Here is a 23,849-nt window from a genome sequence, read left to right on the forward strand (position 1 = left end):
TTTCTCATCCTCACCTTTTTATAATTTCATCTCTACTAAGACCTCTTTGGGAATGTAAGATCTATATTGTAAAAATAAGTTGGACCTCAAGTGATCAGTTTTGTTTTGTTTTGTTTTGTTTTGTTTTGTTTTGTTTTTTGAGACAGGGTCTCACTCCGTCACCCAGGGTGGAGTGCAGTGGCACGATCTCAGCTCACTGCAGCTTTGATCTCCCAGGCTCAGGTGATTCTGCTCTCTCAGCCTCTTGAGCAGCTGAGACTATAGGCGCATACCACCAGGCCCAGCTAATTTTTGTAGTTTTTATGGAGATGGGGTTTTTCCATGTTGCCCAGGTTGGTCTCGAATTCCTGGACTCAAGTGATCTGCCCTTCTTGGCCTCCCAAAGTGCTGGGACTACAGGTGTTAGCCACCGTACCCAGCCTCAGTTTTGACATTTGATAAAAAACTTGGATTAAATGTGAGATGGCTTAAAATGTTGTAACTGTTGAAAATAGGGCTGTTCTATAGCTAATTATTTAATAGTATTTATATCACAAGTAAGATCTTAATGTACAGCTCTTAGAAGAAAATATTTCAAAATTTAAGTCTACTGTCTGGTTTATATTATTTTTTTAAAAGACCTCAGATTACAGTTAATGTTGGAATTTCTTGGAAGAATTGTCAGCTCTGATAATATATGCCAGAGGTAGCCTATACCTTGGAACAGTTAGAACCTTGCTGCGGCTTTAATGATTGATTTCAGTCCTCCCATTTTTCATTGGCTGACATGCGCTTTAGTTTCCTAATTTACTGCTGGCCTAATACATTCTTGGTAGTTGCAAACTTCAGCTTAGTTCCTGTCCAGAGAATGTTTATTCCTTCAACCTTACTATTGGAAAAAGATCTCTGAGACCCATACTGGTTTCTTAATGTCACTAGTGCGTTTTTCTTTCAGTCCCTTTCCATCATGGAGAATGTCGGCATCCAGAATGATGCCCCTTAGGGTGATTATTCAGTTTGCTGACAATTTCATGGTGTAAGATCTGCTTAATCACTTACCTATTTCAATAGTGAAAACTACCTTCTAATTTTTTTTTTCTGTTCTTCTCATAAGTGATTTTCATGTAACATGCCAGAATACACAACACCTGTCTGTTAAGAACAGAATTACTAGGCTTTGATTCTTGGTAGTGGTTCCTTCTTTTGGGTAAGTATGAGAGTTGCTTTTGGTCTAATTACTCATACTTTTAAAATAACTATTTGCTTATAATTTTAAGTAGGTAGTATATAGGGTTATCATTCAGGAATATTAGAAGAAAAAATCAATTTAAAAATACAAAGCCTAATGTCCTATCTTTATTTCTAACCTGCGCCTGGGTAATTTTATTTGACATTTTGTATCAGGATATCATACTCATTAATGAAGTATACTCCTCAGTTCTTGTGTGATGCCTGTTTTTTGGTTTTATTAAATTTTCACGGTTTTTTGGGATTTTATATTATACTTTTGCTTTGCAGTCCATGCAGATTGTAATAATTAGTGCTACGGAGATGATATAAGTACAGATACATACTGTTGTGTGCATTGATTATATTGATATTACATATTGATACAGATATTGACATATGCATACTTGAAACCACTGAAATCTTTAGGTAAGTTGCTTCTTTTGCAGATTGATTATGGTATATTAAAATGTAATTATCAACTTAGAAGTGTAATCTAGTATAAACATTCAATTGTATTATCTGACTTTGATGTCTTGCTAGCATTTTACAGAATATGTTCTGTCTTCAACAGTATGTACTTCTCAATGGTTAGCTTTTTTAAAAAAAGGCTATCAATTTAAAGGAGGGTCAATATTGGTTCAAAGAACTGCTGTTGTATTGTGGTATTGCTTAGAGGGGATAAGCAGTTTGGGAGAGGTCGCTTATCAATGGAGTGGTGAGTTTGATTATAATTAAATTAAACAAGATTGGATACACATTTGGAAACCACGTTTGAGTAGACCATATGTCTATCTTGGGTGTAATCTTTTCATGAAAGTCACCCATCTGCATATATATGTTGTGACACAATTATGTGCACAACATAAGATTATAGTAGTTGTGAAATAATGTGAATCTTGAATTCATTGAGTGATTTGTATATAGTCATCTGTCAAAATCTGTGGGGGATTAGTTCCAGGACCTCCCTCAGATACCAAATTCTACTGATGTTTGAGTGTCTGATATAAAATGGTGTAGTATTTCCATATAACCTATGCATACCCTCCTGTATACTTTAAATTATCTCTAGAGTACTTACAATAGTTCATGGACATGTATACACTGTGCAAATAGTTGTTATACTGTAGTTAGGGAATGATAGCAAGAAAAAAGGCCTGTACATGTTTGGTACAGAAACATTCTCCACCTGTGGTTAGTTGAATCCGCAGACGCAGAACCCCTGGATAGGGAGGGCTGACTGTGTTAAATATGTGGCTGTTAATGTGCATGAAATTTGGAATAGCCAAACTAATGTGTGTTATACTTATTTTTGTACTTCATTTAACCATGTTTTACATCATATTGAACTTTATAACATTTGCAAATAGAAATGACATGAAATGTAGAAAATCGACGTATGTTAAGAAACAGCTTGCTTTCAAAGCCGAAGACACACAAATCCAATGTAGTACTTACTCTTAACATTTTGTTTAAATTTTCCAAGCATAAATAAGACGAACATAGATTATTTCATGGTTATAAAACAAAATAATTTATTCTGCTCGTTTAAAATGGAAAGGAATGATATATTTCAGTAGGCCTTTCTGTCCTTGTGGTCTTTCCTTCTTTTCTCTTTTCTTTCCCTTCTTCCTTTTTTCTTTACACTTTTCTCCCACTTTTCCTCCCTCATAGAATCCTTCCTTTTCTCTGCTTCAGTAATCTAAAAAGTATTTTTACTACGTAGTAGAGCATTTCCTATTTTAATTTAAGTTTTGAAGTTTACTTTTAAAAGCAAAGCTTTACTAAAGGGAAAATACCTGTATTAACTTACATTTAAAGTTTTTTCATTATGCCGAAGGTAATTATCTGTTACTTCTAAGAAGTAAGTCATTTTCTGACTCTGTGTACATGTTTAAAGTAACTTAGAATCAGCTTGGGACAATTCTCACGTTTGCTTATGTATTGAAGCATTCATACTCTTCACTAGGTGTTCATTTTAGCTGCAGATGCTTCATATAAAACAGGGTAGAGTGGCTTTCAAAAGGATCTACACATCAAAGTGTAACTTGAACTCTGATTTTTACACTGCTTGAGGAATGCTTAATGGAGTAGAACTAACAAATTTACTTTTCGCCCAACACATTATTTTAGAGTTTTTAATCCTTTTTACCTACATGCTTTTCTAAGCCATATCACATACAATTGAATAGTTTTGTTGCTTTAGAGTGTTTTTAAAATGTTCACGTTAAATATTGTGATTCATTTTTTCTTTAGTAAGGAAGATTTCATTTAACTGTGATTTCTGGGGAATGAGGCTACTACTTTTGGAGCCTTAAATAAAATTATTTGAATAAAGCACCATATTTTAAGTTAGAACACCACACTCTTGCACTCTTTTCTATAGTGTGGTTGATAGTTATTCATGAGGCCATGTTTATCATCTTTATGACTTGGTTCTGAAGAGGGATTTAAAATAAGTACAGTGATTATAGGTTTTAATTACAATATACCCTCTTTTCCTAGTGAATTCTTTGAAACAGAATGCTCCTTACTCAACCCCTTACCAAAGTCTCTTTTGCATTTCTCAGATGGATAAATTGTCACCTAAATTATACAAGAAGCACATTAATATTTGATGTATACTATTTTCTTAGAACCCTGTTTAATAATCGCCACTTAAGCCTGCTATATATTAAAATGTTTATACTATTTTAAAACTTCCATTGTGGAAAATAAACGTATAATTTGACTTGATGAATTGGTGGTATTATTATCTCAATCTAAAATACTGTTGGGATATGTCAGCCTACTTTGGATTCTATACGCCGTTCTCTCTTCATATATTGTATTCCAAAATTTTGAATTTTTTTGTGGAGATAGGTACTTACATTGTAAATAATAGTTAAGTTCCTAGGACAGGCCATGTAAGTAATAGTGAAATAGATCTATGATATGAGTTCTGTAAACTCTAACCTGAATTTATAGCATTGGTCTTTTGTAATGCCAGATTCTAATTCAGAAATCTGTAAGAGGAAGAGTTCACTCTTACTATGGCATTTCTCCTCCCCGTTCAGGTCATAGCAGTGTGGGTAGGAATCCAGAGGTTCCAAGCTAGTGAGGAAGAAAGTGAAGATGAGGAGTTCCTTGGCTACCCTAACTGGTGGCAAGTGTTCTAGAAAAGCTCACAAACAGTGGACACAGTGAGTCCACAATGTGGTAGCAGTCTATTAGTAAGGACATTTTTAATGGTCCCATATTTGATACTTTTATTTCATATTACTCCTTATAATGAAATTATGTATTTTAGTAAACCTTTTTAAACTAGCATATTGTAATTTCAAAACTTTTCAGCTTCATTTTCAGTATCAGAATATGAATATTAAATCAGTTTTGGTGAACAGTTAAGACAAAGTTATTTAAATTCACACAGGTAACTTAAAATCACCATGTTGCTATACAACTTTTTAAGAAAAAAACTTGTAATTTTTCTGAATTGGTAAGATAGAAATGTATCTCTGATCTTTGTTGTTATGGGGTTCTTGACTCTTTAATTTTTTTAAAATTTGTTTTTATGAAATATTATTTTTTAAAAACCCACAAAATGCATAAAACAGACATACACTATGATACATAGGTATAAATCAAACACTGATGAAGTTAGCCATCATCCCAGAATGATTCCCCCTGCCACCCATATGAGAACTTTTTTTTTTTTTTTTTCTTTTTTTTAGAGACATGGTCTGTGTTGCCCAGGCTGGTGTGTATGATGGCTATTTATAGGTATGATCATAGTGCAGTACATCCTGGAACTCCTGGCTCAAGTGATCCTCCTGCCTCAGCTTCCCATGTAGCTAGGACTATAGCCACTATGCTCGGCAAAGGTCACCTTTTAAAGCATGCTGTTCGTTGGTTTTAGGAATCACTGAATTCTAAGTTATACAGAGTTGTGCAGCCATTCCCATTGTAAAATTTCAGAACATTTTCATCACCCTAAAAAGAAACCCCATGCCCACTGGCAGTCACTTACATCATTCCCCCTCCCTCCAGCCCTTGGCAACTACTAGTTTATTTCTCCCTTCTGGACATTTTATGTAATTAGCATCGTATAAATATGGCCTTTTGTGTCTGGCTTCTTTTGCTTGCATATTGTTTTTAAGGTTCATTCATTTTGTAGCATATATCAATACATCGTTCTTTTTCTGGCCCAGTAATATTCAATTGTGTGAAGATACCACATTTAGTTTATCAATTCACCAATTGATAGACATGTAGATTGTTTCCACTTTTTGGCTATTATGAATAAAAGCTGCAGTTAATATTTATGTACAAATGTCTTGATGAACATATATTTTCATTTCTCTTGGGTAGATAGGAGTAGAATTGCTGGGTTACATGGTAATTCCATGTTTTCATGTTTAACCCTTTGGGGTATTGTCAGACTGTTTTTGAAAGCATCTGCACCATTTTACATTTCTACCAGCAGTGTATGAGGGTTCCAGTTTGTCCATATCCTTGCCAATGCTTATTTTCTGTACTTTTAATTACAGCAATCTTAGTGGGTATGAGGGGGTATATCATTTTGGTTTTTGCTTTTTCCTAATGGCCAGTGATGCTAAGCATCTTTTCATGCATTTAACTAGCCATCCGTATTTCTTAGGAGAAATAGATTCAAATCCTTTGCTCATTTTAAAATTGGCTTATCTTTTTATTTTTAAGTTTTACAGATTCTTTACATATCCTGAATACTAGCCTCTTATCAGATATGGTTTGCAAGTATTTTTTCCCAGTCTGTGGGATTTATTTTCTTGATGATGCCATTTGAAGAACAAAAGCTTTTAACTTTGATGAAGTCCAGTTTGTCTATTTTTTTCTTTGGTTGCCTGTGTTTTAGGTTGCTGTATGTAAGAAACCATTTCCTAATCCAAGGTCACGAAGGTTTCCTCTTATATTTTCTTCTAAGAATTTTATAGTTTTACTATATTACCTTTTTCATATATTTTTAATAGTATTCAAGCGCTATGTTTTTTAAATTTGTTGATCAGATTACATAAGTGGTGAAATCTGTAAAATATTTCTCACTTTATTTGCTAACTTCTAAAAATTTCACAAGAATTTTTATGACATTTCCTTTTGATGTTACTTTAGTAGAATAAATTTTTAAAAATTATTTGTGTTAGAAACAAAATAATAACTATTCCCATGTTACAAACTTTAGCATTCACCACCAAACCCGTAGACCATGCCTCGAGCAGTGAGTGTAGGTGAGGCTCTTTGTAGAGCTCCGCTATCTCCTAGCCCAGGTTTAGAATCACTTTTCCCCTGGGTTAGACACTTAACTGGGAACAGAATTTCACTTTTGAGGTCAGCACAGCTGCTTTTACTCAGACATTTCTTCTTGCTATTTTGATTTGTTTATACTAATTAAAAGTGTTTCTTAATTATTTTATGTAAGTACACCAAAAGGATAAAACGTGTTCATATGCAGAAGTGTCCTTTGATTCTTCAAAGGAAAATAGTTTATTAATTATATTCTTCTTGTATTAGTGTTTTTAGTATGGCTTTGGGTAAAATTAGCAAAGATATTTTAAAGCTATTATATATAATGAAATTTAAATTATACTTCCCATGGTATGATTTTTCGAATCTTTTGGGAGAAAATTTTAGAGAATTTACCTAATTATTACTAAAAATGTCAATCCTAGCACTTTTAGATGAAGCTTCTTTTTTGCCTCCTCTACTGATATAAAAATTTAAAAGCAATACAATTTGTTCTGTAAATGGGCTTATAAACAGCATCAAATTGATCTCGATCCCAAGAAAGGGAAGTAGTATTTCTCCATACCACACGTTATTCAGTCAAAGGATACGAAGAGGAAACAAAGTGTTGCCCTTATTTGAAGAAAATGCCTCAAGTATTTATATGACAAAGCACATTTGGCACTGTCTAGACAGAATTATAATAAGTATTACAATTTAAATAAGGCAAAGCATAAACTTCAAACCAGGTTGTGGGTATAATTCTGATGGATGCTTTTATTTAATCATAGTCTCAATTAAGAAACTTCTCCTTTGGAGATTAAGTGCCCCTGACTATAATGATGACAGCTTTTCAGATGTTAATTATTATTTTTTAGTGTTGTCAAGAATATTAAAAGTGGGCTTTAGACTCTCATAGCATAAGTACAGAAAGTGCTTATTTTCAACTCTCCTATTTCCCTACATAAAGGATAAAAGTAGTCTGATAAGTGCCACAGACTCCCCCCCACTCCCCTCTCTGTTCCCCCTCTTTCTACCACCAAAAGAGTGTTTACTGTAAAGCTCTAAAAGCATTCATTTGGAAATGGTCTGTTCTTTTTATTTAATGAGGTATTATAGTTGTGTATATTCTTAAGCTCATTTTAATGAGTCTTCTTTTGAAAACCATGTGATGCAAAATTTGATATGCATGAATATATCTTAAGCCAAATATGCATGGGACAGTTGAAGCAGATACCATGTGTCATTGTTGGTAAAGTCTGGCAGCATATCCTGTGTAAACCCCTGTTTTCTTTTTCTTTGTGCCACATAATATTTATTCTAATTAACAAGACTTCAAAGGGAACTGAAGTTAGAATGCCAATTATTTTTTATTCGTTCTGTAATGACTGAATACTGTTACGTTTCTTTGGTTCTACATTTCACAATGGTTTAAGAGAGGAATGAAAAGAACTAGTCATTCTTAAGCACCTGTTACATTAGATATTTCATGTATCTCATCTTATTTAATTATTACATCAATTGTTCAAAGGTAAGTTTTCCTCATTTTTCAGATTCAGAAACAAGACTTCCAGAGGTTGAGGTAATTTGCTCTAGATACACAGTACGTTGTTGGGAGTTGGGATTCCAACCAAACCTTTGTTATTTCCGCTACATTTGACATTCCAAGCTCTACATGCTATGGCCCTTAGTCCACTTTTCTCTCCTTATCCACTGATTTATCAGAAGTACCATTATATTCAGTCTGCCCTCTGAATACTCAAATGACTTTATCTCTTTCTGTATTAAAAAAAATACATATGTATTTCAAGCTGGAAGCTTGAAGACCTTTTGTATTCCCTCCTTTATTTTTATCTTCTTTTGAAACTCCCTACTGTTGTAATATTTTACTTTCTACCACAATTAGCATATTTTACTTTGTACCTACTGGTATAGCTTCCACTCTTAGAAAATGAAATTAACCAGTTTGGATTGTTTTGGTTTTGCTCTAAATGCCAGTAAGTCCAGAGTTAAAATTTGTGTTCAAGCTGTATAATTTTTTTCATAGTACTTTGTACATATTTCTGTTATCACATAACACTGTATTATAGTTATTTGTTTGCATGTTATTTATCTTTGTATCCATTAGCATAGTGATACCCTGATAAATACATAGTAAATATGTAATGAATGAAGATTTCTGATAAAATTTATTCCTGCCTTCTGGTCATTAGTTAGAGATCCTGTACTTGAGTACTACTATTAAGATAATTCTCTCCAAGCTACTTATATGTTAGTAGTAGTAGTTGTTGTTGTTGTACCTATGCTTTTGTTAAACATAGGTAAAACCAAAGCTTTTTTTAAACATAGGAAATAAAAACAATATTATTTGTCGTAATGTGTTTATATCATTGTAGTGCCTGTTACCACTATTACTCAAATAGCAGCTACTTGATTCTCTAAAGTAATGTACAAAAGTATGTTTGGGGTTTTTTTGTTTTTGCCCAAGATCTATAAGAAAAGTTTTATTGCTATTCATCTTTGTCACCATTTCAGCAATGAAGCTTCACTAATATTTATTATGTAATATTTTCAAAAATAGTAAGTTCGGTTCATTATTTCAAAATTGTGTGTCAAGTGAAAATATACTGATTTGATGGCCCTAGTAGTTGCCAATAGGGTTTTTTTGTTTTTTGTTTGTTTTGTTTTTTAATATACGGAGTCTCGCTCTGTTGCCAGGCTGGAGTGCAGTGGCACAGTCTCAGCTCACTGCAACCTCCACCTCCCATGATCAAGCGGTTCTCCTGCCTCAGCCTCCCTAGTAGCTGGGATTACAGGCATCCGCCACAGCGCCTGGTTAATTTTTGTATTTTTGTTAGAGACAGCGTTTCACCATATTGGCCAGGCTGGTCTCAAACTCCTGACCTCAGGTGATCCGCCTGCCTCAGCCTCCCAAAGTGCTGGGGTTACAGACATGAGCCACTGTGCCCGGCCATCCAATGGGGTTTTTAATTTTGGAAGGTAGCTTTTGGGCATGAACAGGCATACTTATAGTTAGTTGTGTTTTATTAGAGTTATAAATTGCAAAATCTAGTTTTTCTAAAATGCCTTTTCAGTTCAATTAATGCTACTTATAAATTTAGTAATTGTTGTACAAAAATGAGAGCAGTCTTTTTCACTTCTTGATATTTTCAGAGTCCATCCCTTTTCTAGATTTAATTCTTAAATAACACATAGTACTACTTATATAGTTAGGCACATCTAATTATGTTCTTGATTAATCTATAAATGAACTTTGCTAATTCCAGTTATAGTTTAGTATAGCTGGCACCTGCAAATATAACAAGTGAAATCCTGTGATATACTTAAGCAACCCTAGTAAATCAAATAAATTTTACTTATAAATGTAGTAAATCACCATCGTGTTTCAAAAGACTTAAAAACAAAGCACACACACAAAGTAGCTGATGAATAAAAACTTGTTGCTATACCTTGAAAAATACAACATACATAAATTATCAATATAATATTTGTTTCTTCAGCTCAACCAAGAAGACTAGAATGTCCATCTAAGCCTCACTGGAGCAAATGATATTATACATTCAGTTTACAGTGATTCGGGTCTTTGGGAGATCCTGAGAAGTCTCGCTCTGTTGCCCAGGCTGGAGTGCAGTGACATGATCTCAGCTCACTGCAGCCTTTGCCTCCCAGGTTCAAGCGATTCTCCTGCCTCAGCCTCCTGTGTACCTGGGACTACAGGTGCACGCCACCACGCCCGGCTAATTTTCTTTATTTTTAGTAGAGGTGAGGTTTCGCCATTTTGGCCAGGCTGGTCTCGAACTCCCGACCTTATGATCCATCCACCTCAGCTTCCCAAAGTGCTGGGATTACAGGCGTGAGCCACCACGCCCGGCCTGTCCAAACTCTTTTTAAATAAACTTGAGCCCCTTGTCATCATTACGTTCTGCCTGCTGTGTCCATAGGAGACTCCCCCAGCACCTCCATCCCTGCTTGCCTTTTAGTTAAGTCCATTTTAAGTTTTACAACCCAGTGCATTGTGCATCTACTGGGCATCTATTAAGTGTCACCCCTTTGGTTTTTTTATGTTTTTCTCTTTCATAAGTTTTTATCACTTTGTTTCAGTGAATAGAATCTCCTTTTACTCTGATGGTGTTCTTCCTCCTCTTTATGGACATTGACTCCATAGTCAGTGACCCAGATATATACCCTTCTAGCATAAATGGTCATTTTTAATAAACCAACATTTCTAATTCTTAATGTATGTAAATACAATTTGTATGACCAAAACAACAAGACTAGCACTAGTAATAACATAGTAACAGGGTTGACTACAAGAATAGTGTATGTTATTATAATCCTTATTTTTTTTTTGACAACTCAATACAGAATACATATTAGAATTCAGTAAAGTTCTGTTGAGAGTCAAGTCACATTTAAAAAGAACAATTATAACACTCATTGAGCATTCAGTATGTGCTAGATATTGTTCTAAATGCTTTATATGAATTAATTGTATAACCTTCGCAAAAAACCTTTGAGGTATATACTGTTAATATCCTCATTTTACAGATGAAACAATTGACACACAAGTAACACAAGAAGGTTTAAGTATTTGCCTAGGGTCACCCAGGTACTAATTGACAGAGCTGGGATTGGAACCATAAGCTGAATCTAATGTAATCAGGTGTCATCAGAGCTAGAATATGTGTCTTCTGACTGACTTTAAATATCATACTCTTACTACTGTACCAGGCTATAAATTATTTGAAATACGAAGGGTCAGTTTTGGAAATAGATGTTTGCGATTAGGAAATATCAAGAGTAAAAGACTCTAGTGCGTTTCTTACTATAACTGCCATTATTAGTAGCTACTTACACTACATTCATTTTCATACTTTTTAAAGGATTTTCGTTATGTTTTGGTGATTTTAATTCTGATGTGTTTCTTATAAGATTTATACATTGTAATAATACCTTTTGCTGTGTTATAGTATATATTATCTGCCTTTTAAAGATCTCCAACATTGTAAACATTACTTTTGTTTTGAGCCTTAATTGACTGTGTTCTGGATTTTTCAGCCAGGATGGAGAAAACATTTCATCAGAATCACCTAAGGGGCTTTTCCTGCTACCTGAGTCTTGAGTCCCCACCTTTCCTCACTCATTTGTGTTGAGAGTCACTGCCCAACTGAGCAACTGTTGTTGGTGTAAATTTTGTTGTGGCCTTCAGATGTGTCAGCGTAGGTTGAAAGGTTGAAAGTCAGTGTTGTAGACCAGTACTTCTCAAACTTTAAACATGAATCACTTGGAAATCTTGTTAAAATGCAGATTCCAATTCAGGAATTCCAATATGTGGCCTGAGAATCTGCATTTTAATAAGATCCAGGTGATAACCAAGATGCTACAGGTCCTCAGAGCACACTTGGATTAACAAAGCTCTAGACTAGTTGTTTTGGATTTTTAAAAAAGTTTTTTATTTTGAGATAATTACAGATTCACATGCAATTGTAAGAAATAATACAGAAAGATCTACATACCCTTCATCTAGTTTCCCCCAATTCTAACATCTTGCATAATTATAGTACAGTATCACAACCAGGAAATTGTATTAATATAATCCACAAACATTACTCAGATTTCCTTAGTTTTACATATAATATGTGTGTGTATTTGGTTCTATGCAATCTTAGCACTTATGTAGATTCACCCTATATTCAAACTATAGCCCCGTTTCAACACAAGGATCTCTTAGGCTACCCTTTTATAGCCACAGCCACCTACCTTACTTCATCTCTTCCCTAACCTCTGACAACTACTAATTTGTTTTCCATTTCTAAAGTTTTTGTCATTTCACTAATATCAGTGGAGTCATGCAGCGTGTAACCTTTTGAGATTGACTTTTTTCATGTAACATAATTCCCTTGAGATCTATCCACGTCATTGCATATACCACTAGTTTGTTCCTTTTTATTGCTAAGTAGTATTCCATGGGACAGACGTATTACAGTCAGTTTATAAGCATTCACCTGCTTTAATGGGTAACCCTGGAATTGCTTACCGGTTTTGACTCTTACAAATAAAACAGCTATGAACGTTCATGTACCAGTTTTTTGGAGAAGACATTTTTATTTCTCTAGGACTATTCAAGAGTGTAATTACTTGGTCATATGGTAAGTGCATGTTTAGTTTTGTAAGAAACTGCCATACTCCTTTCCTGAGGGACTGTACTGTTTTACATTTGTACCATCAATGTGTGAAGGACTATTTTTTCACATGCTTACCAGCATTTGGTGTTACCACTAATTTTTATTTTGGATATTTTGGTAGGTGTGTAGTGATATCACATTGTGGTTTTAATTTGCATTTTCTTAATGGCTAATGATGTGTGAGATATATTTTCATGTGCTTATTTGCCACCTATATATTCTCTTTGGTAAAATATCTGTTTATTTCTTTTGCCCATTTTCTAACTGGATTATTTGCTTTTTTTAAAACTGTTGCATTTTGGGAGTTCTTATATATTATAGACACAAGACCTTTCTTGGAGATCGGGTTTGCAAATATTTTCCCCAGCCCGCGGCTTATGTTTTCATTCTCTTCACAGGGTCTTTTGCAGAGCAAAAGCTTTGCTGTTGTTGTTGTTTAATTTTGATTAAGTCTATTTATTAGTATTCCCTTTTATGGGTCATGCCTTTAGTGTTAAGTTCTAGGCTGATTTGGAAAGTAGTGTTAAAATGACTTTGCCTTTTTTTTTTCCCTTGCTATATAGAAAAACATTAAAACATAAACTTCTGAATTTCGTGATTCTGGACTTTTTAGCTTACAAACAAGTGAACGGTAAATGAATGAAACTAAAAGGAAATAAAACCTTGAGTCAACACAGTTTGGATAGTATTAAATTAAACTATGCGTTACAGTGTACTAAAACTAGTGGCCCTGGTGATGATATGTTTTAAGTTACAAATTGTTATGTGTCAGAATTGTGTTGTGCATTTTATTATCTCAAAAACTCTATAACGTAGGTATTATCTCCATTTATACATATACATGTGTGTTTACACATATGTATATATTCCTGTTTTGCAGTTGAAAAAACTGAGGTTCAGGAAAGATAGGTAATTGTACCCATGGTCCCATAATGAATGACAGAAACAGGACTTGAATCCAATACTCTTTTTTTTGAGACAGTCTCACTCTGTCACCCAGGCTAGAGTGCAGTGGCGCAATTTTGGCTCACTGCAACCTCCGCCCTTTGGGTTCAAGCGATTCTCCTGCCTTAGCCTCCTGAGTAGCTGGGATTACAGGCACGTGCCACCATGCCTGACTAATTTTTGTATTTTTAGTAGAGACCAGGTTTCACCATATTGGCCAGGCTGGTTTTGAACTCCTGACCTCGTGATCTGCCTGCCTCGGCCTCCCAAAGTGCTGGAATTACAAGCATAAGCCACCACCCCCAACTGAATCTAATGCTTTTTAACAACTGCCTGGCATGTTTTGTTGCAGCATGTAACTGTATATAACTCAAAGGACTCAAACCTGATTTAAGTTTGTGATGATTGTGCTTGTTACTCTTGAAGTCCATACATTGTCTGATTTTATTGGTTAACCTATTGGCTCTACTGGCTATATTTGAAATAGAGACTTTTTCTTTGCATTTCATTTCTTTTTTTTGTTTGTTTTTGAAACAGGGTCTTGCTCTGTTGTACAGTGGTGTGAATGGGCTTATTGCAGTCTTGACCCCTTGGTCTCAAGCATTCCTCTGGCCTCTGCCCCCCATCCCCCTCCCACCCCCAAGTAGTTGGGACTGCAGGTGCGCTCCATCACACCTGGAGAGTTTTTTTTTTACATTTTGATGAGATGAGGTCTCTCTGTGTTGCCCAGGGGAGTCTCAAACTCATGGACTCAAGCTCTCCTCCCACCTTGGTCTCCTGAAGTGCTAAGATTACAGGCATGAGCCACCATTTACAATATAGCTGTAACACTACATTATTTATAAGAATTTTAAGTTTTACATTTGAACTATTTAAGAAAATACATAAGGTTTGCCAAAATTTTTACAAGTTTCGTTTTTCTGCTTTTCTTCAATATATCTCTGAGCTATATCAACACCGTAAATTTCCCATATAAGAAAAAGTGATTGATGTATTGGTGAAGGCACATGAGTAGAGGAGAGATGGGAGCAGCCAGCCATTACCACCTCAGTTTTCCATTTCATTTGGTGTTAAGAAATGACTAACATACATTTGAAAAAGTAACAAGGACAGTTTCAAAGGTGACTTACATCATGTTATTTCTCATGAGAGTAACACTGTTTCTTGGAAGTTATTGAAATACTTTGCATATTTACAAATATGTGGCAAGGTCAGGTATTGTGGTATATTCCTGTTTGCAGTGGCTTTCTTGTCTGTCAACCTAAGATTTAGATTGCATTGAATATTGTTAGTCTTGTCTAATTTTATATATACTAAATCAGCGTTTACAGAATTCCTATTTGTGGAGATTTAAAAATATTTCTCAGTATAATTTAGTCTTCTCTGCAGAGCTCTAACACAGGGCTAATGAGAACTGTTGAAAAGTTTGCAGGAATGTGTCCTCCATTCCCATCGCCCTTAAGAACCTCTGCACTTGAATGCATGATCTGTGGGAGCTTTCGTTTTAAGGGTAATTGTCTTAGTCCATTTGGGCTGCTATAACAAAATATCTTAGACTAAGTAATTTTTATTATTATTATTTTTTGAGACACTTTCGCTCTTGTTGCCCAGGCTGGAGTTCAATGGCATGATCTTGACTCACTGCAACCTCTGCCTTCTGGCTTCAAGTGATTCTCCTGCTTCAGCCTCCTGAGTAGCTGGGATTACAGGCGCCCACAACCATGCCCAGCTAATTTTCTGTATTTTTAGTAGAGATGGGGTTTCACCATGTTGGGCAGGCTGGTCTCGATCTCCTGACCTCAGGTGATTCACCACACCAGGCCTAGACTGGATAATGTATAAACAACAGAAAATTATTTCTCACAGTTCTGGAGGCTGGGAAGTCAGAGAGCAAGGCTTCAGCAGATTCAGTGTCTGGTGAGGACTGCTGTCTGCTTCAGAGTTAGCACTGGTTGCTGCACTGCCCCCCCGCCCCGGCCCCCACCCCACATGGCACAAGGGGCAAAGGGCTTACAAGCTCCCTGGGGCCTCTTTTATAAGTACATTGATCCCATTCGTGAGGACTCTGCCCTCATGACCTAATTACCTCTCAAAAGCTTCACCTCTTAATACTGCCATGGTGAGGAATAGGTTTCAGCAGGAATTTTGAAGGGATGCAAACATTCAGATGACAGAAGTAACTAACTCCCCAAATTGAGTATTTTTTTGTAGTCCTGATTGACTTAGGTACTTAATTGCTATTTACTGGCACACTAAATTTTTAAGAATAAGAATATTGCGTTTTTAAAGGCACTGTATAATAAATATTAAACAAAATGTTCATCAGATTTTTGGTTGGGGTATATTGAGTTTTTGTCTTTTAAAATAAGATTTTCATTAAATGAGAAACAACACGTTGCTGAGCGTTTTCTTGGTTACCATTCTATAGCATTTAGCTACACTATGTAATGGCACTGGGGCTTTCTCCCCACTAAGCAAATACCTCATCATAAAAGATCATTGAAGGTTATATTCCTTTATAATACTTGCTCAGATTTGGGAAAGAGTGGGAAAAAAGAGAGATACATAAAAATAACAGGATATTTCTCCAGTAGTGAGGTTAGAGGAGAATTTCTGTTTTTTAATATGTAACCAAGACTAGTTTTTTTTTTCAGGTAATTTTTAATTTTTTAGTTTTAATTTTTATAGATACATAATAGTTGCAATTATTTATGGGGTACATGTAATCTTTTGCTATAAGCATGCAATGTGCAATGATCAAATGAGGATATTCACCACCTCAAGCATTTATTATTCTTTTGTGTTAGAAATATTCCAGGTAATTTCATTACAGCAAAGCCACCTCGCATTTCGTACATTAATTAGGATATGAATGAGAGCTCCAACTTGTTGAAAAGATTCCTTTGACTTTGTTGTTTTCAGGTCGGACTGTGGGAGGTACCTTCTGACTTTTTTCTTTAAGTTGTGGGTATATTCCTGGTCTCTTCCTTTTCCACTGCACCAGCTCCAGTTGTCTTCACATAAGCTTGCTGTATTCAGTCAGCCTCTCACCAGTCATTCTTGATTTTGCTTCATAACCAACTCATCATACACAGCACTGCTTTCCATTAATCGTCAGAAAAAGCCTTTCACCAACATTACTTCCTTTGCTAAAAAGCATTAAAAGCTTCTTCATGGCCTGAAGATCAAAAACCCTGAGTGAGGGAAGACTATTTTAAATTATCACTACAGTTCCCTATTCATTTCTTTTCTTCTCTGAACTCCCCAACCTTATTATCTTTACACAGTTAATCACTTGATTATGCATGATACTGTTCTTCGTTTCAACTTGTATGAGAAAGTATGGCTTTTTAAATTGAGGGATGTATTAGTCTGTTTTCACTCTGCTATAAAGAAATATCTGAGACTGGATCATTTATAAAGGCAAAAGGTTTAACTGACTCACTTTTCCGTATGGCTTGTGGAGGCCTCAGGAAACTTAAAATCATGGTAGAAAGGGAAGCAGGCACCTTCACAAGGCGGCAGGAAAGAGAGATGAGAGTGCAGGAAAAACTGCCACTTTTAAAACCATCAGATCTCATGAGAATTCACTAGTATCACGAGAACAGCATGAGGAAAACCACCCACATGACCCGGTCACCTCCTTCCCTCGACACATGGGGATTACATGTCCCTCCCTACACAGGTGGGGATTACAGTTTGAGATGAGATTTGGTGGGGACACAGAACCAACACATATCAAAGGATATCAGTCATATTTTTAAAAATAATTCGTAGAGTTCAAATAGTGAAGTGAATTGAGTCATATTGAGTGCATATTATCAAGATTTTTTAAAAATTACAGTTTATTTTCATACTTGTCACAAACACTCAAATATATTATTGGAGTACTATTTCAAAATACTATGTATTCAGTGAATACACAAGCATAGAACTAGGAAAGGCAGCTCACATGCTTATATGTTTATTTTTTCTATTTATTTTTATTTATTTATGTTTTCTTTTTGTATTGTACTTTAAGTTCTGGGATGCGTGTGCAGAATGTACAGGTTTGTTACATAGATACACACGTGCCATGGTGGTTTGCTGGACCCATCAGCCCCTCATCTACATTAGGTATTTCTCCTAATGCTATCCCTCTCGTAGCCCCCTACTCCCCGACAGGCCCTGGTGTGTGATATTCCCCTCCCTGTGTCCATATGTTTCATTGTTCAACTCCCAGTTATGAGTGAGAACACGAGGTGTTTGGTTTTCTGTTCCTGTGTTAGTTTGCTGAGAATGATAGTTTCCCACTTTATCCATGTCTATTTCTTTTTAAACCAAATCTCTTAACAGTTGTGTCAAAGATGTTGAGGTATATTTCTGTCATTAAAAGACAAAAACAAAAACTTGTCTCTAATGCCTAAGTGTTTGAAATCATATTCTTATAAAATATGAGGCAGCCTGGGCAACATAGTGAGACCCGCCCCCCGCCCCCCCTGCCCGAACAGAAAATAAAAAATTAGCTGAGCATGGTGACTCACACATACAGTCCCGGCTACTCTGGAGGCTTAGGTGGAGAATTGCAACTTGGGAGTTGCGCCACTGCAGTTCAGCCTGGGTGACAGAGTGAAACCTTGTCTCAAAAAACAAACTCTCTCTCTCTCTCTCTATATATATATATGACATTTCTCTGTTCTTGTTAAGTTTTAATGATTTTTCGTCTCAGAAAGCTTAAAATTTACCATCTTAAAGTGAAATAGCAGTTAAGAGGGAGAGAAGAGGTAAAAATGCTTTTATTCTCTTTAACGTTTATTTATTTACTCTGTGGTTGGCACAGTTGCTCATTTATTTCCACAACAAACTCAAGAGATATGGAATGTCCCAAATTAGCAGATAAAGGAAACTGGGTACAAGATCATAGATCTTGCAAACAGTAGTGGTCTTCATAGACACTGGCTGATTTCAGAGCCTCTGTACTCTGTCATGATAAAGCCTCCATCATCACTAAGGACATTTAGTAAATGAAACAATTTTAAAAGTGAGTAAAACAATGAGATTATTAGCAGTAAATTATGGTGTAGTGCTCCTAACAGTTTTTGTCAGATGAAATGGCTGCATCTGCTATTTTGGAAACCGTGAAACCTATCGAAAAGTTGAAATAATGAAAGTACTAAAATCATACACCCTCTACCTAAATTCAGCATTAGTTAATATTTTTTTATTTTTGCTTTGTCTTCACACACACACACACACACACACCCCACAACTCACTCTCTCTCTCACTTGAACATGAATTTCTTTAAAATAAGGATTGTCCTTATTATACCTATGAAATTTGACAGTAACTCAATAATATTATCAGTTGTCCATTCTGTATTTCCCCATTTATCCCAAAACTGTGTTTTATAGTTGGATTTCTAAAAAATTTCCTTCTTCAATTCAGTATTCAGCCAGGGTTTCTGTTTTGTCTTTGCTTTGTTAGTCTCTTTTAGAGATACTGAGAAGAAATGCTTTCATTGGTATCTTTTTGTGTTGTTTGCTTTTTAATCCCTTGAAGTTTTTGAAGGGTCCCAACCAGTTATCTTTAGAACGTCCCACCCAACTTTGAATTTGTCTGCTTGTTTCCTCAGAATTAGATTTACCGGAATTTATCATGTTAAACATTTTTCACAGTGATACCACACATCTGTGATGTTGTGTAATTCTGCTAACACTGTATCAAAAGGCACCTAATGCCAACATAAAGTTTATGATATATAAATTTGTAATTGGCAGCAACAAAGACTTAATTGCTTGACTTATTTTTTCATTTTTCAAATAGACGACGACTGAAAGACCTTTCATTCAGAAGCTGTTTCGTCCTGTGGCTGCAGATGGACAGTTGCACACACTAGGAGATCTCCTCAAAGAAGTTTGTCCTTCTGCTGTTGATCCTGAAGGTAATACAATGAGCAACATTAAAACATTTCTTTCATTTTCTGTTACTGAAGTAAAATAAGCATTCCACATTTATAAATAACAGGTTATTTCAGGAAGATATTTTCGTATCTTATGGTAAAAAGTCTTTTCAAACAGAAGCACTTAATATTTAATATATTATTTTGTAAATTATTGACTAACAAAACGAGGACTCGACTCTCTGGCAAAATAGAATACAGTTTTTAAATCACCCTCTTAGCACATCTCTGGTACTCTGGTTTTAAATTTATGGATTCAGTTCTGATAAATACTACTTTTAATCTTGCATTTTGTTTATTAACTTTAAAGAAGTCAGAAATGGTAAAAATAATTTTCTTATTTTTGATATTTGAAAGTTGGTTATACTGAATAATTGATGAGTATTTTATTTGGATTTTCTACTACTTTCTGCTTTTTCTTTTCTAGTTAACCTTGTTCTTTTAGGCTTTGACAATCTACAGGTTCATTCAAAAACTTGATCTGTTTCATGGCCCTAATTTTGTAACTTAGGTTAAGGGTGTTTTCCTGCACGCAAGGGACAAATTTTAAAATTGCTGAAATCTGTTTTTCTTTATTACAACATACAGAACACCAAGAAAATGCAGAAAACAATAAAACAGTGCCCATAATCCATTAACTGATAGAGACCACTGTTGACAGACAGACACACACACACACACACACACACACAGATACACACACACTCTTGAATACATGAGATATACATATGTATTTAATACAGTTGGCCCTTCATATCCATGAGCTCCACATCATGCCCACAGCAGATAAAAAATATTTGGGAGAGAAAATGGATGATTATGTCTGTACTGAAGATAAACAGACTTTTTTTTTTTCTTGTTATTGTTCCCTAAACAATACAGTACAAGTATTTATATCGATTTAGATTGCGTTAAATATTACAAGTAATCTAGAGATGAATGATTTAAAGCATACATGTGCGTAGGTTATATGCAAATATTATGCCATTCTGTATAAGGGACTTGAGCATCAATAGATTTTGGTATCCTCAGCGATCCTTGAACCAATCCTTCATGAATACCAAATGACCACATTTTGTGTGTGTGTGTGTGTGTGTGTGTGTGTGTGTGTGTGTGTGTGTGTGTGTGTGTATGTGTGTGTGTGTGTGTGTGTGTGTATGTGTGTGTGTGTGTATGTGTGTGTGTGTGTGTGTGTAAAATGTCCTGCTGCTCTTGAATCCCAGCCCTATTAATGCTTACTAAACTATAGGGGAAATTTTCAGTGGCATATTACTATATTGACATAAAAATTGCATAGAGTTATATTTATTATATAACAGAATTTTTTAAAAAAACTTTAAATCCATGAAGGAAAGAGGTAATGCATTAGTATATATGAAGGTAATACTTTAACAGATAATGCTTCTTATGAATGTATTCTGAATTGGAGGAATGCAGTATTACTTGCATGACATATACCACACAGTTCATGAAGAATATGATGCATCTAAGGAAATAGTTTGCCTAAGTAGTAGAATTAGAAACAGTGGGTTTGGGGGTAATGTTGTAGTATTCCAGCCTAAATGACTAAGCAAAGAATATGGTGCCCAAAATATGTGTCATTCAGCCTGAGAATGTTGCGATTTTCCTTAGTCAAGTATGCTTGCTTGCCTATACTAGCATTCCTACATGTATATAACGCTTTAAAAATGAACAGAGATTCAATAGGAAGGGGAAGGGCATCTAAAATAATACACCAATACCAGAAGGGATTGAAGGAAGAGACCACTGACTACTACCCAAAATTATTAAAACTGAACAGGGTTTAAGAGGTTATAAATACATTTTATAAAGTCTTCCTTGAACTTTACTAGCCTTTATAGTAAGGTTTCTGATGATGTCTTACACACATCCATGTATCTCTAGTGCTGGGGTAAATGTTTGCTAAACAATCCAGTTACTGAATTCTTTCTATCATTACCATGAAACATATTATTTACGATCATTAAATCATGGAGCAATTAACATTAAGTTGATCATAATACTATCTTAGAATTCAAATCCATCTTTTCTACTGTGTAATTTTAGCTTTCAATAAGAGTTTTAGTTAAATAATTTTTTTTATAATTTAATGATTTTTTAGTAAATTTATAGAGTTGTGCAGCCATCACCACAATTTGGTTTTTGGAACATTTCCATCTCCTTGTACTTCCTTGTAGCTAATCTCTGCTCCACTGCCAGCTATAAACAACCACTGGCCTGCTTTCTACCTCTATAATTTGCCTATTTGGATATTTCACATATATTGAATCATACAACATAGAGTCTTTTGCAACTGTGTTTTTCCACTTAACATTATGTATTTGAGTTGCATCCATATTGAAGCAAGTGTCCATAGTTTGTTCCTTTTTATTGGTGACTAATACTCCATTGGGTAGATACATCACATTTTGGTTCTCCCTGTACCAGCTGATGGGTGCTTGGACTGTTTCCAGCTTTTCACCTTTATAAACAGAGCTGCTAGGAACATTCAAATATGGGTCTTTCTGTGGACGTTTGTTTTCATTTTTCTTGGGTAGCTTCCTAGGAGTGGAGTGACAAGGTCATATAGCAAGTTTATTTTTTATTTTAAAAGAAACTGCTAACCTTTTCCAAAGTGACTGTACCATTTTACAGTCTTACCAGCAGTGTGTAAGAATTCCAGTTTCTCCACATTCTCACTCACATATATTACCATCCTAGTGGTATCTCATGATGATTTTAATTCTCATTTTTCTAATTACTAATGGTATTGAACACGTTTTCATGTGCTTATTATAATTTGTAGATCTCTTTGATGAAGTGTCTATTCAAATCCTTTTCTTGTTTTCTTCATGGATTATTTACTTATTACTGAGTTTTGAGCATTATTTATATATTCTGGATACAAGTCCTTTATCAGACATACAATTTGCAGATATTTTCTCCTACTCTGTGACTTGCCTTCATTTTCTTTCTCTCTTTCTCTCTCTTTTTTTTTCCCCCCCGACAGGGTCTCGCTCTGTCGCTCAGGCTGGAGCGCAGTGGTACGATCTTGGCTAACTGCAACCTCCACCTCCGAGTTCAAGTGATTCTTGTGACTCAGCCTCCCTAGTAGCTGGGATTACAGGTGCCTGCCACAATGCCCGGCTAATTTTTGTATTTTTGGTAGAGACAGGGTTTCACTAGGTTGGCCAGACTGGTCTCGAACTCCTGACCACAGGGGGTTCAACCGCCTCAGCCTCCCAAAGTGCTGGGATTACAAGTGTGAGCCACCGCACCCAACCTTGTCTTCATTTTCTTTTGAAGGATAAAAGCATTTCATTTTGGTGAATTCCTATCATGTTTTTTTTAATGGATTGTGTTCAGTTAAATAATTAAAACTTTTTTTCTTATAGACAATACATTTACGTATTTTAAACATCAAAGCATATATAACGGAATTTAGTAAAAAGTCTCTTTCCTAACTGCTGCTCACCAAACTCTAACCTAGTTCCCTTTTCTAGAGACAACCAGTGTTGCCATTTTCCTGTATATCTTTAGAGACAATTAAGTAAACTTTTTATTTTTGAACTCAAGCTACATAAATTTTGACTAAGTAACTCATAACTTCTGAGAAATTCCCAGAAATTCAAGAATAAGCTTACTTTTTTAGTTCATTTTCTCTGTGTTATAAGGTGGTTTGTTTTTGATCTATTTAATGTCTATTTTTCTGTGTTTTTGAGGATTTTGGAATATAGATGAGTTATCTTCATTTGAAGTGTAATTAAAAAGTTAATAGTTTTTATTGCTGATAGAGATACACCCCATAAACCTCTTTCCTGTCCATGGCAACGTTGGCTTTCAGTTACTCAGTTCTCTGTATTGTGTTTTTTCCCTTTCTGAGTACTTTGTAATAGTACTTTAAAGAACATTAAAAAAACTAGATGCTGTCTTAGTCTGTTTGTGTTGCTATAAAGAAATACCTGAGGCTGGGTAATTTATAAAGAAAAAAGGTTTATTTAACTCACAGCTCTGCTGCCTGGATATTGGGCATCTCATGAGATCCTCAGGCTGCTTCTACTCATGGTGGAAGCTGAAGGGAAATGTGTGCGGTGGTCACATGGTGAGAGAGGAAGCCAGAGAGAGCAGGGTGGTGCCAGGCTCTTTATAATAACCAGCTCTTGTGGGAACTAAGACAGTGAGAACTCACTTACTCCTCCACACCCAGGGAGGGCATTAATCTATTCATGAGGTATCCACCCCCCGCCCCCAACCCAAGTACTCCCATTAGGCCCCATTTCCAACTTTGGGGATAAAATTTCAACCTGCGGTTTGG

General features: G+C 35.4%; 1 protein-coding gene across 5 annotated transcripts in view; it reads left to right on the forward strand.

The window, feature by feature from the left end:
* ATG5 (autophagy related 5) overlaps positions 1-23,849 on the forward strand; it is a 152,881-nt gene that overhangs the window by 114,893 nt on the left and 14,139 nt on the right. For all 5 annotated transcript variants that reach the window (XM_011996073.1, XM_011996075.1, XM_011996076.1 and 2 more), the window contains one exon: positions 19,399-19,516. In XM_011996073.1, coding sequence (XP_011851463.1) covers positions 19,399-19,516 — 118 coding nt within the window. The remainder of the gene's footprint in view (positions 1-19,398; positions 19,517-23,849) is intronic.

Source organism: Mandrillus leucophaeus, unplaced genomic scaffold (assembly GCF_000951045.1).
Source record: "Mandrillus leucophaeus isolate KB7577 unplaced genomic scaffold, Mleu.le_1.0 Scaffold501, whole genome shotgun sequence".
In the NCBI taxonomy this organism is placed as follows: Eukaryota; Metazoa; Chordata; class Mammalia; order Primates; family Cercopithecidae; genus Mandrillus; species Mandrillus leucophaeus.